The sequence below is a fragment of the Ornithodoros turicata genome, chromosome 3 (assembly GCF_037126465.1).
Source record: "Ornithodoros turicata isolate Travis chromosome 3, ASM3712646v1, whole genome shotgun sequence".
NCBI classification, from domain to species: Eukaryota; Metazoa; Arthropoda; class Arachnida; order Ixodida; family Argasidae; genus Ornithodoros; species Ornithodoros turicata.
The window spans coordinates 26,526,101-26,541,059 of NC_088203.1; the positions used below are offsets into that span (position 1 = coordinate 26,526,101).

General features: G+C 45.4%; 1 protein-coding gene across 1 annotated transcript in view; it reads right to left on the reverse strand.

Annotated features, from left to right (window-relative positions):
• LOC135388324 (uncharacterized) overlaps positions 1-14,959 on the reverse strand; it is a 60,577-nt gene that overhangs the window by 12,997 nt on the left and 32,621 nt on the right. Inside the window, exons 3-4 of the mRNA XM_064617806.1 lie at positions 5,348-5,401; positions 847-874 (exon numbers count right to left, since the gene is read on the reverse strand). Of these exons, the coding sequence (XP_064473876.1) occupies positions 847-874; positions 5,348-5,401 (82 nt within the window). The remainder of the gene's footprint in view (positions 1-846; positions 875-5,347; positions 5,402-14,959) is intronic.

Sequence of the window (14,959 nt, forward strand, 5' to 3'; positions counted from 1 at the left end):
TGCTTTCCCACTACGAAATGTGAAAATCTCTGGTAGTGTTTTCGTTGCGCTGCGCCGAATACCGTCAGACTATGATCCCGCTGGGATGAGGAAGCGTGGCGTAGCGAACGCTAGCAATCGGCGCGGAACGCCGGCGGCGATGGGCGGAGACTATACGTCGGATTTTAAAACAGGATTCACACACCCTTGTAACGTCTGCTCTGTTATGTGACCGTCAAAATGAAACTGCACGTGGGACGTGGGACTACTTTCTCTCGTTCTCCAAAGCTACGAAGTTCCGTTCATTGAAATGGTACGTATGGAATCTACACGTAACTGCCGATGGAGTACGCAACACTAATCTCCAAACCAGTCAACGTTTCCAGACTGTCCACTTGTAGCTACTGACTCTCAGGGACAAGTCTTGAACAAATTTAATCGTGGCTTTAGTGTTACTTTTCAGAGTGCAATTTTCCTCGCTAGCTACGCAGTCTCGCTCAGATAGATTGATGTCCATCCAATGTACCGCTTGAATCACACTTTACAATAACGCAGTCTCCCCGGCCGGACCTGGAGCAGACTCAGCAGAGCCATTCTAGCGGAGCTCTGGAAATATTATGTGAGTGTGTGTTAGGGCGAGGTCACTCCTGTTAGAGGGCTATGGCTTCTTATGGCTAGGTCCTCTGTATTCTGAGCCAGTCCATCTGGATTACGGACGCCCCTCAATCAAGAGTGGCGTAACCACCTTTCCCAAGTGTCGCAATGGTAGCTCTGTTCCAGCTCCGGCGGATGAAAGTGCGTTGTTGTGAAGTATGATTCAAGCTGTACGTCAGGCACGTTAGGAGCAATTTGGTAAACTCCACTTACCCGGTTCCGCGTCACTGTCTTGCTGCTCCTAAGCATGGAAAAGAAAAAAGGAGACGCCCATGGAGGTGCATAGTTTATATACACAGGATGTGAAAAACAGTTTTTAAACAAAGCATGCGAAAGCTCAAGAATGATGACGGCGATGATGGGGACAAAACGGACTTTGCTATTTTTATGGTGGTGGTTATGTTCTTAACGATCTGTTTGCCTGCCTCATATGATGGCGTGCTGCTCCAGGGATTGTGCGCCCTCTGCACACTTCATAGGGAACCTTACCAATATGTAATGAAACTTTAGTTGAACTGACTACTTTGCCAACATTGTGTTAAGGAGCAGTGTTGCCTTCCTTCATAATTTGCCGTTTGGTAGCACAATTCATAATTTTCATATTTTTAGGTTCATGATTTTTTGGTAGCAGCAGGTTGTACGATAATGTCACGGGCGAATCAGAACTGCAGAATATTGTGCGGAGACGCGTGTTCTAGTCGCCCGAATTCTTTCATGGTGGCCGATTAATGAATTAGGCAATAATTAATTAGCTAACTTTCAATTGCTCGCCTTAGGGCCGAGATGTGAATCAGAAGGTTGTAGAGCGGGTAGAGAAATACCGATCGCCAATGTTTCCTACAGCGTACGTCTCGCGTGAAGTGCTTTTCCCGGCCCGGCAAAACCAAACAGTGTACCGCGTCCACGAGGCGTTCGCTATTTAGTTTAACGTTAGTGTTGTGCCATCAGTTTCAGGGCTGAGGTCGGGGGCCCATTCTTGAGCTCTCACATAGCAAGCATTATCGTTCCTATATATATTTATTTATGTAGTTCAATATACCTCCAATGGTCCCTTGGGGGACATTACATTAGGGTGTGGGTTACAGCAATAGTGTAATGCATCCAGAGTGTACATAACTTCGAGTACAGAAAAAAAAAAAAAAAGTAGAAAGCTACGGTAATGTAAGGTAATAAGGTATCACACAACGAACTTTATGCATGATGAATCAGCAACGTGGTACAGCTCGGAGCAGAGTTAACTTGAACGCGCCTCCGACCTGCGGAGCGGGAAGAGAGCCACCCTGGCTCTCGAAATAAAGGGAGAGAACGTTTCGAGTGTCCCACTTGTGCTGTGAGGGTGTCCGCCTTACCACATTACTGTGGCATTACCTTGTGCTGTTGCATTACACTCTGTTGTTGTTATCATCGCGACGTTTCTTTGGGATTGCGGCGATTATCTTATCTTTCGAACAGTTTTTGAAATATCGGCGGCTCTCGTCCTGTGGCAATTCCCTTCATAGTTACCGGTGCTGGCCGATGTCGCACGGATACAATACCGTTATCTCCGACGGTGGTAGCGTTCACTGAGTGGGTATTGTGATAAAACAAATGAGGATGCACTCAGCGAACGCGACCAGCTTCGCGTGTATCATTGGGATAACGGCATCCAATCGTTGCGATATCGGCAAGCATACACGTGTACATAATCGCCGCAAACCCAAACAAACGTCGCGATGATAACCCCAGCTGAGGGAAATGCCGAGTCAACAGCTCGTGGCAAGGCGGACACCCCCACAGCACAAGTGGGACAGTCGAAACACCATTTCTCTTTTATATCTCCTAGGCGCTGCTAGGGTGGCTCTCTTCCTGCTCTACAGGTCAGGAGCGTTCAAGTTAACTCTGCTTCGAGCTGTACATTATCAGCTACGATGAAAATGGATCATGTGATATACTTTAATGGGTACGTAAGAGGTCCCGGACAGGAGGATAACCCATACGAAGGTAACCGGATAGCAGGGATGGGCATAAATACATTTTTTGAGTATTTAAATATAAATACAAAATACTTTGTTGAAAGAGGTATTTAAATACTCTGCATAAATACTTTTCAACATGAGTATTTAAATACAAAATATAAATACAGTATTTAAATACCGTAACTACTACCATAAATACTGTGAGGAAAATGTCATCTGGAATTAGAGAAATAACGATGATCATAACAAATCAGCAACGAACAATATCATTTATTTGTTAGATTATCATGGCAATTTTAATATTAGAAGTTTCTCAAATATTGCATATTTAAGGCATCTTCTGTTCGGCCGTACAATCAGATTCGCAAAGGAGAAGAGCATCTCCACAGGTGCCGATGAACAAATGCTTTTATTAAATTTGACGAAGATGCTTCGTGCAACAAGGTAATTGGCTAGTCGCGACCGTTGTCCGCAACAACAGTGAAAAACTTGCCATCTAAAATTTTTTGTCGCATGCGCATGGTAGCGCAAACACAGCATAACTGTGCCCCAAACTCTCCCTTCTTCCCGAAAGGTCAAATGGAAGGCAACTTTATGATATGAGTCAGTATATACTGTATTTAGGAGTATTTACAAAGTATTTACAAGAATAAATACCCAAAAATTGGTATTTAAATATAATTATAAATACATTTTTCAGGTCTGTATTTAAATACAAAATATAAATACATGTATTTATATTTTAAATAGTATTTTAATTACAATGTATTTAAATACTGCCCATCCCTGCCGGATAGCAACTGCGAGAACAGAACAGAAATGGCATAATGAAATTTTTGAGCCTGTATTAATGCAGCGATGTTGTTTCGAACGTCATTGCATTTTAGGACGGTGCGGCAAAAAAAAAAAAAAAAAAAAAGAAAACACACACACATTAGAATGACATAAAAAGCGGTCGACTTTATTTGCGCGATCATATATACTGCACTGCATACGCTATGGACACTGATCATGGTTGTCTCGCGACCCAAAGCCACGGTTTTATAAACTATTATTTTATTTATTTATTTACTCATACTACTAGCCTATATGAAGGGAGTCTCAGGATGAGAGCTGCCTATCGAACAGTTTTTGAAATATCGGCGGCTCTCGTCCTGTGGCAATTCCCTTCATACTTACCGGTCCTTAATTCCTTACCGGTACGCTGGATTATCTACCCTTGTACTATCCTATTGTCCTGTAAGAGTGGACAGCATAGAAATCAATGTGCACAGAATTTTCGTACGTCCCGGCACAAGAACAACAAATCGTCTAATTAAACAATCATATTCACAAACTCTACAATAGATAATCCGTTTTCATCACTGTAAGAAAGGTTATTCCACTGTGATACACAGAAAAAAAAAAAAAAAAACGAAAAACAAAGGAGTATTTAAAACAGTCCGTGGATCATGGTAGCTGTTTAAAGGTTATAGTTTCTCAGAGAGGTGTGGCGTCGTATACAATCACGTACACAAATTCCCGACTGTCCACATATGATAGAAAAAAAAATGAATACAAATAATTAATAAGCAGCCATTATCGGCTTATGCGGAATTTTTATGCTTTAGTTTCTATATCAAGAGCCTGAATTACACCCGTAACAGGTGTGGTGTTTTTGTAGTCATTTAGGATAAAGCGCGAGCTCTGCCTTATGTTGGGCCCTTTCAAGCCTAAAAATACTTCTTACGGAATGTGGCATCCATACTGCACTAGCATAATTCATAATGGCTCAGTCGGTAGCGTGTTCGCCTTCTGATCCCGAGATCGCGGGTTCGAACCCGGCCGAGGACGCCAGTAACTTGGTGGCAGGGTACAAGTTGCTTAGACACGCCGTCTTCCACGAGGGACGTTAAATACGGGGTGCCGTGTGATGAGCTTTCATCGCACAATAAAGAACCCTCAGGTGGGCAAAAGCAATCCACAGACTCGACCTTGTCTCGCGACGTAAACACCAAATTATTATTATTATTATAATCCATAATGGGAAGGATTAATAACTTGTTGGCAGTGAGTTTCACCTTGGGTATTGCGCGCTTCAGAGAACGGGCTTCAGAAAGAACAATTGCTGCATGGCTTTACCACGTACAACATTCAACATGATCGTTCCAGTTTAGATCGCTGGAAAATATTACCGCAAGATATTTAAACTTTGATATAGTAGGTATTTTAGATCTTTCGAAGACACCAGTTAAGTAGCGTTTCGTCATGGGATTGGGAGTCGTGGATAGAGTTGTACGATGTCGTCAGGGCCTTGCCTTTATTTTACCTTCATTTCGTCGGCTACATGAATAAATACCAGGAACGAAGGGGGCACTAACGCGAACCCTGGGGGACACCCGGTCAAGGACAAGGTCAGAATAACAGCGATCGGCGAAAACAAATTGTTTACGGTATGAGAAGTAAAACTATTGAAAATCTGAGAGTTTCCAAGCAGGGCCGAGATTTTCATTAACAATTTCGGGTGAGGTGCTTTATCGAAGGCCTTGTAAAGGTATCAGAAGAGTATGCCTATTTGGTCGTGGTTATCTACACCTTTAGATAGGTCGTGTGAAAATACGATTAGCTGAGAAACATTTGACAATTGTCTGCGGATACCTTGTTGTGCTCTATTTACTGGATTGTTTTTCTCGAGATGGGACATAATGTGCCAATATAAGACATGCTCAAATACTTTACATGTGACGCTTAATGAGGAAACTATGACGAATACTACTCACCGTTAGCCTGGAGTTTACTTGTTTGAACTTCTCAAAATTGACGTCGACGTCAGGCTGTAAGAAATAAAAACAGAACTGTGCTACGGAGCCAAGCCACCAATGAAGCGAGATTATGAACATGATATCATGCAGTCTTTTGGGCGAGCATTGGGGACACGATTGACACGGTCTCAACGTCATGAATAAGAATCTGATTTAATGGTAACAAGGCTTCCAATTGAATAACATGAAATGAAGTTCGTAGAAACACGGCTCATTTGAAAAAGCAGGAAAAGTAGGAGAAAGAAAGAAACCGCAAAACCACGTGGCTGTTCTCACATAAGCCCCATTTGTTGTACAGCTTTGGACAAGAGTTCACTGGCGAATTTCTTCATCCAACCGGCCCCCTGCTAGGTATCAAGATATCCGGAAGGGATTGAATAAGAAACGGGTTACTGGCTATTCTACCCCTCCCTCAGTTGTGTGTCCGCTCCTGTTTGCTGCTACACTCTAAAAAGAGAACTTCAGCGCATTGCACGATGTGCGCCAACCCTTGCCGCGATTGATAGGGTTATCGTTTTTAATTCTAGAAGAGAGGGAGGCGTACGCCTTTTTGTGACAATTACCATATATCCAAATTGCCACAAAAAGGCGTACGCCCCTGTCTCCCATCGAATCAGAAGCGATAACACTCTAAAAACTGAACTTCACCGCAAAGCACGCTCCACGCCAACCATCGCCACGAATGATAAAGTTATCGCTTCTGATTCGAAGAGAGAGGAGCGTACGCCTTTTTGTGTCAGTTTGGATATATGATAATTGACACAAAAAGGCGTACGCCTCCCTCTCTCCTCGAATCAGAAGCTATAGCACTATCATTCGTGGCAATGGTTGGTACAGAGCGTGCTATGCGGTAAAGTTCTGTTTTTAGAGTGTACACTCTTAAAAATGAACTTCACCGCACAGCACGCTCCTAGCCAACCATAATCTCGAATGATATCGTTATCTGCCCTGATTTGTTGAAAACGGTAGGCGTACGCCTTTTTTGTGACAATTATGAACAGCATAAGTGTCACAAAAAAGGCGTACGCCTCCCGTTTTCAACAAATCAGGTCAGATAACGATATCATTCGAGATTATGGTTGGCTAGGAGCGTGCTATGCGGTGAAGTTCATTTTTAAGAGTGTAGGCTGTCGCTCCAATAGAGAAATGAGACAACCCAGTGTTCTGTAACATTTGTCCCAAACTCTACCACATTTGAGTGATATGACACCTGGATAATGATAAGAATTAGGTATTTCCAATGGTAATAGTGGTGTGTACTCCGTGTAAGGTTTATTTGCCTGTATGTGTGGTGACATGCTGCACGTGGCGAAGGGTAGGACTGCGGATAATTTCGACCACCTGGGATCTTTTAAGAAATCTCCGACATACGGTGCCGGCCTCGGTAGCTCAGTCACTTACGTGTTGGCTTGCTGAGCTCAATATCGCAGATTCAATCCTGACCGAGGGCGGTAGCAATGTTGGGGAGGTACACATTGCTTCCAGCAGGGCACTCGAAAGGTACCAACAAAGAACGATACGGTGTATTTCACCATTGGAACTGCCGTACCCATCCAAAGCCATTTGTCACAAAGACGACGTTGAAGTGGAAATAACTCGGTGGGTATTACTTCTTTAAAAGCAAATTAAAAAAAGAAAAAACGGGAAGAAAAGAGGAGAGAGAGAGAGAGAGAGAGAGAGAGAGGGAGCTGATATGTGCAGCGGCGTTAGCATGGAGAGAGAAAGCCACGATGTGTGATGAGAACGCCTCGAGGGAACTAGCGGTTGCCAAGAGTTCCATGAAGGTCCTGCCGGTGCTGCACGGGGTTATGGCAGCATTCGAATTTACCGTGGCCTGTGCTCATCCATATCGGCCGTTCTACAAAATAAAATGCTGATGCAGGTGGGACGTTCTCGGTGTGTACTGATGTAGTGCTCGCACTCGTGCGTTTTGGTAAGGGATATACCCATGAGTGACTCGCGTGTTTCGCAGGACTCGCTACCGGTGTGTTTGGACTTGCGATGCGGAGTATGGGCTTGCGGTGGCAGAAGTAACTGATGTATTGTACACTTACTCGGACCTACGACCTCTCGTTTAGCTGATTTCTTTTTGTTATCGCCCTATTTTTCTATTCAACGTTAGTGCCGCGAAGCAACTGTGGTTATAGGAACGGCGTACAGACGTGGACAGATGGAGAGAGGACAGCAGGAGGTAGGGGGGAGAAACCATGCCGACATTCGTCTGGAAAGTCTGCCCAGGGAAACTCAGGGAAATGCACAGACAGCACACCACACCAATGGTAAGATCCGAATCCAGCATCCGCCAGTCTTCAGCACGATCTTGGATCAACGAGTGGATGTTCTTATCGACTTGACCATGCCGCTGGCCGCTTGCTATACTGCCTAGGCCACTTTCACTTTATATCACAATGCACTACTGATTTCTCGAGGCCTATATCTAAGCACACTCGTGATGGTGGTGGTAGATCGGCCACGCTCAGGCGGGCAACGTCAGGACTATTACAGTGGGGATCGTGCGTCTTGGGACGACTTCATAGGGAACTGTGCAGACATTTCTCTTAAAGCGTTTGAGGAAAACACAGGGAAAACACTGAGACAACACGGCCGGCGCCCTGATTGGAACCCGGGTCACCTCTCAGTCTCAGCGGGGAATGCAATCATCGTAGCCACTAGACCACGCGATCTGGTAAGCATACCCAAAGGTCTGAATTCAGGGTCACTCATACTCCATTACAACAGCGCACCAATATTAAGACTCTTCGCCATGGTAGCCCTGGATAGAAAAAAATTGCGTGGTTGCTTCGTCTGGCTACAGTAAGCAAGTGCAGTGAAAGCACGCTTTACAGGAGACGGCCACGGACAGACAGACGGCCACACACTTCGTCTGAACACGCTAGGAACGCACAGGTCTGGTTTGAGACTGCAGTGGTATGATCAGGTTGCAGCACTGGATGTGTCCATTGACCCTGGTGCAGTGTTTCTCAAACTGCGGGTCATGACCCTCGAATGGGTCATAAGCCTTTTTCTGAGGGTCACGGAGGGTCCAAGCAGACAAGCGATATGCCTTGAGCCACACAGACCAACGTATTGATTTGCTTGCATCATGAAAGCAAATACATCCTTCTCATTAAAATACATGATTAAATCAATTCTTGTTAAAAACACTAATATGTATTTTGGTAGCTCTTTCTGTGGTTACTGTCTTAATAAATAAACGTATAAATAAATTACAATGTAAATGTATCTGCGTCATTAAAAAAAAAAGTAAATTTTCGGTAGGTGGGGTGAAGGTAAAGATGGGGGGACATGGTAGGTTTGGTACCACTCAAACCGGTCACGTACTGGAAAAGTTTGAGAAACGCTGCTCTAGTGACTGTATCCAGTGACCTTACGCCGTACAGACGTCCCCTAGAGTTCGCAACAGTGAAAGTCTACGTCTACAGTACGAAAACACGACACACCTAATCCTGGCCTTCGTAACCAAATTACGCTTCACAGCACAGGAACGTCTTTACCTGGTTTACTACGAACGTTGTGTAGATCATTTATAAGAAGGTCATGAAGCCACCCCTGATTTCTATAGTATAGGCTGGATCGCGCATAGGGTACTCCACAGCGTGGTCACCGGCCGCCATATTGGTGGGCCCAACGTATCCTGTCGTCTGCATTTAGTTTGTTTGGAAGTTTGTTTTATGTTTTCTTACATGAAATATATACATAAACTCATTTTTAAATAAATTACATAAACACAAATTCATTTTTACACGGAACACATACTATTCTGACCTCATCAGAATGATTAAGAAAACTGACTCGTCAGATAGATAAACCTCGTGGAGAGGTGAAAAAACGTTCCTGTATTTCACCTTGAGTTACACGTTCAGACAGAAGAGAGCGAGAGCACAGCAGTTGGTCTACATAAGACACACGGGAGAGAAGAAAGGTCACGTGGTACAGAGATCCAAAGCGTTGTACACAAACTTGCTTTGGTCGTCAATGACCGCATACATCCGAACTGCTTGTTCTGGCTGAGCTTCTGGGTACAATTTGACGAGACATATTTTTGAGCAGGATACTCTCGAATTGGCATCTCCACACACTTCCGTGCAGCTTGATGTAACCTTTGCGGATGCCCTGCTGAAACCGTTTTGCTCAGCCGATGGGGTTCCGGCGGTGCGTCGAGCTTGCGAGGTAACGCTCTCAGGATGAAGTGCCGTAATGTGGTGGTCGCTGTTGCACTCTGTGCAATGTATCGTTGAGTCACAGCTCTTCGCGTTGTGCGTCATCGCACAGCATTTGAAGCATGCGCCGAACTCTGACAGCAAGCGCTTTCGCTCGGCGAGAGGTTTCTGACGGAATGCCCTACACTTGCTAAGTTTATGTGGCTTCTTGTGCAAGGAGCACATTCCTTCCGGGTTCTACGGAGTTCTTTCTACTCGATCTGCTGAGCTGTCTTCTTGAGAGGTAATCGTGGTCCTGTGCACCGATACAGACGATTTCTTAGAGGACTGCGTTGTCGAGGACGTCTTGTCCTTCTTGCGTGTGTTATCGCTTGAGGGCCCGATTATGAAACTTGGATCATTCTTTGTCTTCGCTGTGGTTCGGACGAAGTCTGAGAAGACAGAGAATGGTGGGAAAGACACACGGTGTTCCCGCTTGTATTTCGATCCCAGAGCGATCAATTTTTTTTGCAAATGTTCCGGAAGTTTCGCTGCAATGGGGTTGACCTTACGTGACGTGTCCAGGTAGGAGAGCCCAGGCAAGTGTGGATCTGCCTTTGCTGACTCGAGTTCTTGGAGTAAATATCCCAGCTCCCTCAGTCTCTCTCGATCACTACCTAGTATCCTCGGAAACCTTTCAAGCCTGTCTATTAGCGCGTTTTCGATTGCCTCTGGGCTACCGTAGGCCTCTTCTAACCGTTCCCAGATCGCCTGAAGTCCCATGTCCCGGTTTCCGATGTGTACAGCTCTTAGCCTTCTAGCGTACACAGACGATTCGGTTCCCAGCCACTTCACCAGGAGAACCATCTCTCCTGTGGCTGATATTCCAAGGTCTTTAGTAGCGTTACGAAATGCCGATTTCCACGACCTATAGTCTTCCGGACGGTCGCTGAACTGCGAGAGGCCCGTAGTAACCAGCTCCCAGCGAAGTAAGTACCTGGCGACGTCACCCATAATGGGTAGGGGATTCTGGAATGTAGTTGGTTCTGATTCTCCCCCCTGACCAATTGTACGCCTTCCGGAAAGTCTTCCACCGGCAGCGCGAGAGACGTTGTCACCTTGTGACGCGCCAGGTGCTGCAGCAGCCGTCTGTTCACCGCTTACAGTGTGGCATCGATGACTGTCTCCCGTAAACGCGTGCGTGCTCTGGGGTAGACCGTGACGTAAAACGTACTCGCTAGTCCTTTCCGACGCGTCGACGAATTTGACTTCTGTAAGCCTTGGGTCGTATTGTTCAAGTGCCGCCTCTAGAACCTTGGCTTGCGCTTCCGCGACAGCAGCTTCTTTCTCTCTTTGAAGTGCTTCTAGGTTGGCCTCTATACGAGCTTTCTCCAGTTTCATCGCAGTCTCCTGTTGACTGTATGACGTGAGAGCGCGAGCTGCTTCGGCATCGGCTCTAGCTCTAGTCGCTGCGGACCTTACTGATGAATCCAAACTGGAATGGGTGGAACGTTGTGACGACAAGGATGAATGAAGAGAACCATCGGAGCGCCGAGAGCCCATCTCTCGCTGGCTGTCGAGACGGTGTTCAATTTCGGTGATTATACCTCGCACAAGATCGTCCCGATCCTTGTCGATTGCTTTCTGAACGTCTCGTTCCGTTAAACTCTGTTCTACATTCGTCTTTGTTAGGAAGGAGGAGAACCTTTCAGCGTGAAGCTTGCACCGTTTGTAGAAGGTGCTCAGTCTCCCGACTTCTTGATACGACGCCTCTGGTATACAGATCTTCTCCAGCTCGAGCGCTGTTTCTTCGCAAGCTTTATCTAGTTTCATACGATGCTCATCTCTTTCGAGCTCGTAGTTCTGCTGAGCCTTTTGAGAGAGGGCTATTCTACGTTTCGGCTTAGCGCCCTGTTCATCTACGCACGGCGCCGCAGCCCGCTATGTCCAAATTATCTCTCTCTTGGATTGCAAAGTGCTCACCTGTGTCCTTCCCGGCCATATGGCGATGTAGGCTGTCGTTCATGTAGTTCCTCGAACGCCGTTCACGGAGTGGAAGGACAGGTGCCGGAGACGTCGAAGCTTCTCGATGTATCCTATATCTGCCGTTGTTGCTTCTAGGTGAGATACGATGTATCCGACGCTGCCTCGAGACGGCGCACGGTCTTCCGGCAACAGTGTCAAGCGTGAAGTCTCATCCAAGGACGGTGTGGCTTGAGGCTGGTGCTGACGGGTATGTCGGCATGGTAGACGTCCATCAGCAAGCGTATATCCAACAATGCTTGGAAGACGTTTTTTCACTATTCTGACCTCATCAGAATGATTAAGAAAACTGACTCGTCAGATAGATAAACCTCGTGGAGAGGTGAAAAAACGTTGCTGTATTTCACCTTGAGTTACATGTTCAGACAGAAGAGGGCGAGAGCTCAGCAGTTGGTCTACATAAGACACAAGGGAGAAAAGAAAGGTCACGTGGTACGGAGAGCCAAAGCGTTGTACACAAACGGAAAGAATAGAAAATGGAGGGTGGCATGTTATGGTTCCCTCCAATCTGCCCCCCCCCCCCCCGTGCACTCCCCGACCGACATCATTTGGTTTGAGCACACGCCAAGAATACAGAGCAGAGAAACGAAACCCGTGCCTTGTAAGTGGCAGCACACATACAACATACAACAGTCCTGTGTAAGAGATAAAAAGGAATATTCATAAGAAGAAACACGTATTGCATGCACTTTGCATACTTTGCATGCACAAAGACCTAGCTTTCAGTGATAACGTATTCCCGTACTCTATTTTTAAACGCTTTGATACTTTTAATGGTTTTTACATGGACAGGGAGTTGATTCCATAATTTAGAACCAACGTAACAGAAAGAGTGAAGCCCGTAATCCGTTCTACACTGAGGTAGCGTTAGGCAATACACATCGCTGCGGGTCGCATAGTGTCGGTCACTTAACTTGAGCTCGATAAATCTCAATGTTAAATAAGAATAGTACATCTTATGGATAAGAACAGTAACCTGGATTTTGACGAGAGAAAATATGGAAATTACTCCCAGAAGGTCAAATGCAAAGGTAATAGAATCGCGCAAAGGCACATGTAACATACCCGCAATACACGTTTTTGTAGTGCATAGAGCGGCATCAGAGTCGTCTTATATGGTATGCCGTACACTTCGACAGCGAACACCAAGTGGCAGTGAATAAGAGCATGGTATACTCGTAGCAACATATTCAGAGGTAAATACTTTCGCAATTTATACAGTGCGAGTATGCCTTTCGCAACTCGTTTTTTTATTGTTTGCACGTGCACTGACCACTGCAGATGCTCGTGGAGGTACACTGCAAGAAATTTAACCCCTTCTGTCCTTGTTACTGGTGAACCGCTAAGATGTACGGTATTAGCATCAATCTGAACGTTCCTAGTTCAAGCGGGGCTGCCGGTATTTTTTAAAATTTCCTTTAAATTAAAGGGCATGTCATACCAGTTTGTTGCAGCTTTGAGCATGCTTCACACGGACAGAGAAAGAGGGATATCTTTTCACAGGTGAGCTCTTTATTTTTAGGAAAAATCTGTTTATTCGTATCGCATGTATCTGACAACTCAGACTTGCTTGCATTGCTACTTCGCTGGTGCCATTACGTACTAAGAAAGTATGTGTGGCTGCTCCTATAAATCTCAAAACCATGTATTTTCTATAAACAATGCGCTTGTGCTTGCAGGTTCCCCTCACAGTCGCTCAGATGTGCCGAAGGAGCGGATGCAGAACCTGCGCCAATATGCCAATTTGTTCCACTGTTCTTTGAATTTGTGAGGTACGGTGGAAGTAAATAAAGTGCTGTGTTAACCTCGTATGTGCAGTCGCTCCTACAGCGTGTGTGATAAGTCATGCTCTTCGTGCACAGCGCTTCGAATTTCCGTAATGAAATACGCTGACAGCTGAACAACTGCAACGCACTCGTGATAATAACGTTATTTTAAGATGAGGAATGGGGAGTTTCATAGCCAGGGGCGGGCGATACTCCAACCCATTGCTGGTGGTGATGTGGTGAATAAAATAATGAGCCCCTGCACAATAAGGATCGAGGTCTTATTTTAGAGCACACACAGAGACACTCGTAGAATATAATACGATAATGGAAAAAGTCAAACGAGAACCATACAACACCAAACCCACAATAACGAACGAAAACCGTGAAACACCACACGAAAATCGAACAACCAACGAAAACAAATATAAAAACGGAAGTACCTTACAATAACAAACAGTGCAAAACCTTTCTGAGCCAAAAGAATTAATTTTATAGGTTGACATTCACCGAATTCACCTTCATGCGTATGCTCCCTGTGCACGACACTTACGACCGGAGTACAGGCAGCGGAGAAGAAAAAAAAAGACAATTACCGTTAAAAACTACAGAGACACGGCTGAAGCACGTTTGGAGTACACCACCACACTGATTCCTAAGAAAGATGCATGCTAATCAGCAATGAGGAGCGTTTAAAGCGCAATAAATACTCCAAATCAAATCCCTTCCCATTGTTTCCTATGGGAGCAGCCGGCGCCATTGGGCCCTCCAACATGGCGGCCGGGTGCCGCACCTCTCTCCCACGAGCCCTTCTCCTATGCGCGATCCAGCCTATATACATAGAGATCAGTGGAAGCCACCCATTTTGATGAAAGTAGGGCTCCCCGCCTTTTGTGGTTCTCTACCACTGAATCCTGTTTGGACATGCTCAGGTACCCTTTTATATTTTTCTGAAAAACTTAAAAAATTATCAATGCCATCTGCGTCTGAGCGGCTGCGCAAATCAGCCAGGAACCATGCTACGAACAACTGCACTCTACCTGTCACTGAAACAATTAACACGACATGGTCGTGAGGGCAGCGTTACGGTACACGACTCTTTGCATATCGTTGGAAGTGCCGCAACAGCTACGCACTCGTAATCAAGGGAAACAATGGCCTAGTAGGCAGCAGAGGACTTTGCGAAGAAACAAAAACAGAAGACCCAGCCTAAATAATTTTTCATGCCATACATGAAGGCGATAACAGCAACACCCACCTTCTGCGACAGCATAATGATACCGGAAACATCAGAAATATAATGGAGAGTATGAACTGCGACGGTGTTGCATTGCATGAAGATAAAGAAAAAGAAAAGAGACTGTTGTGCACGATGATGAATAAACCTGTGCTTTCCCACGTGCATAATAGAAAGACGGCGAGAATATATCGACCGTGAATAAACGTGGTGCGGTGCATGCAGGGTGCGCATGGAAACGGAGCAGCACGTTTGTATGCTTCAGCTCTGGACTTCACGTAGGTATTGTGGGGTTATTATTTTGCAGTGAAGAGCAGTTATACTAAGAACCGTGTACGTTATTGAAAAAAAAAAACAGTTACAT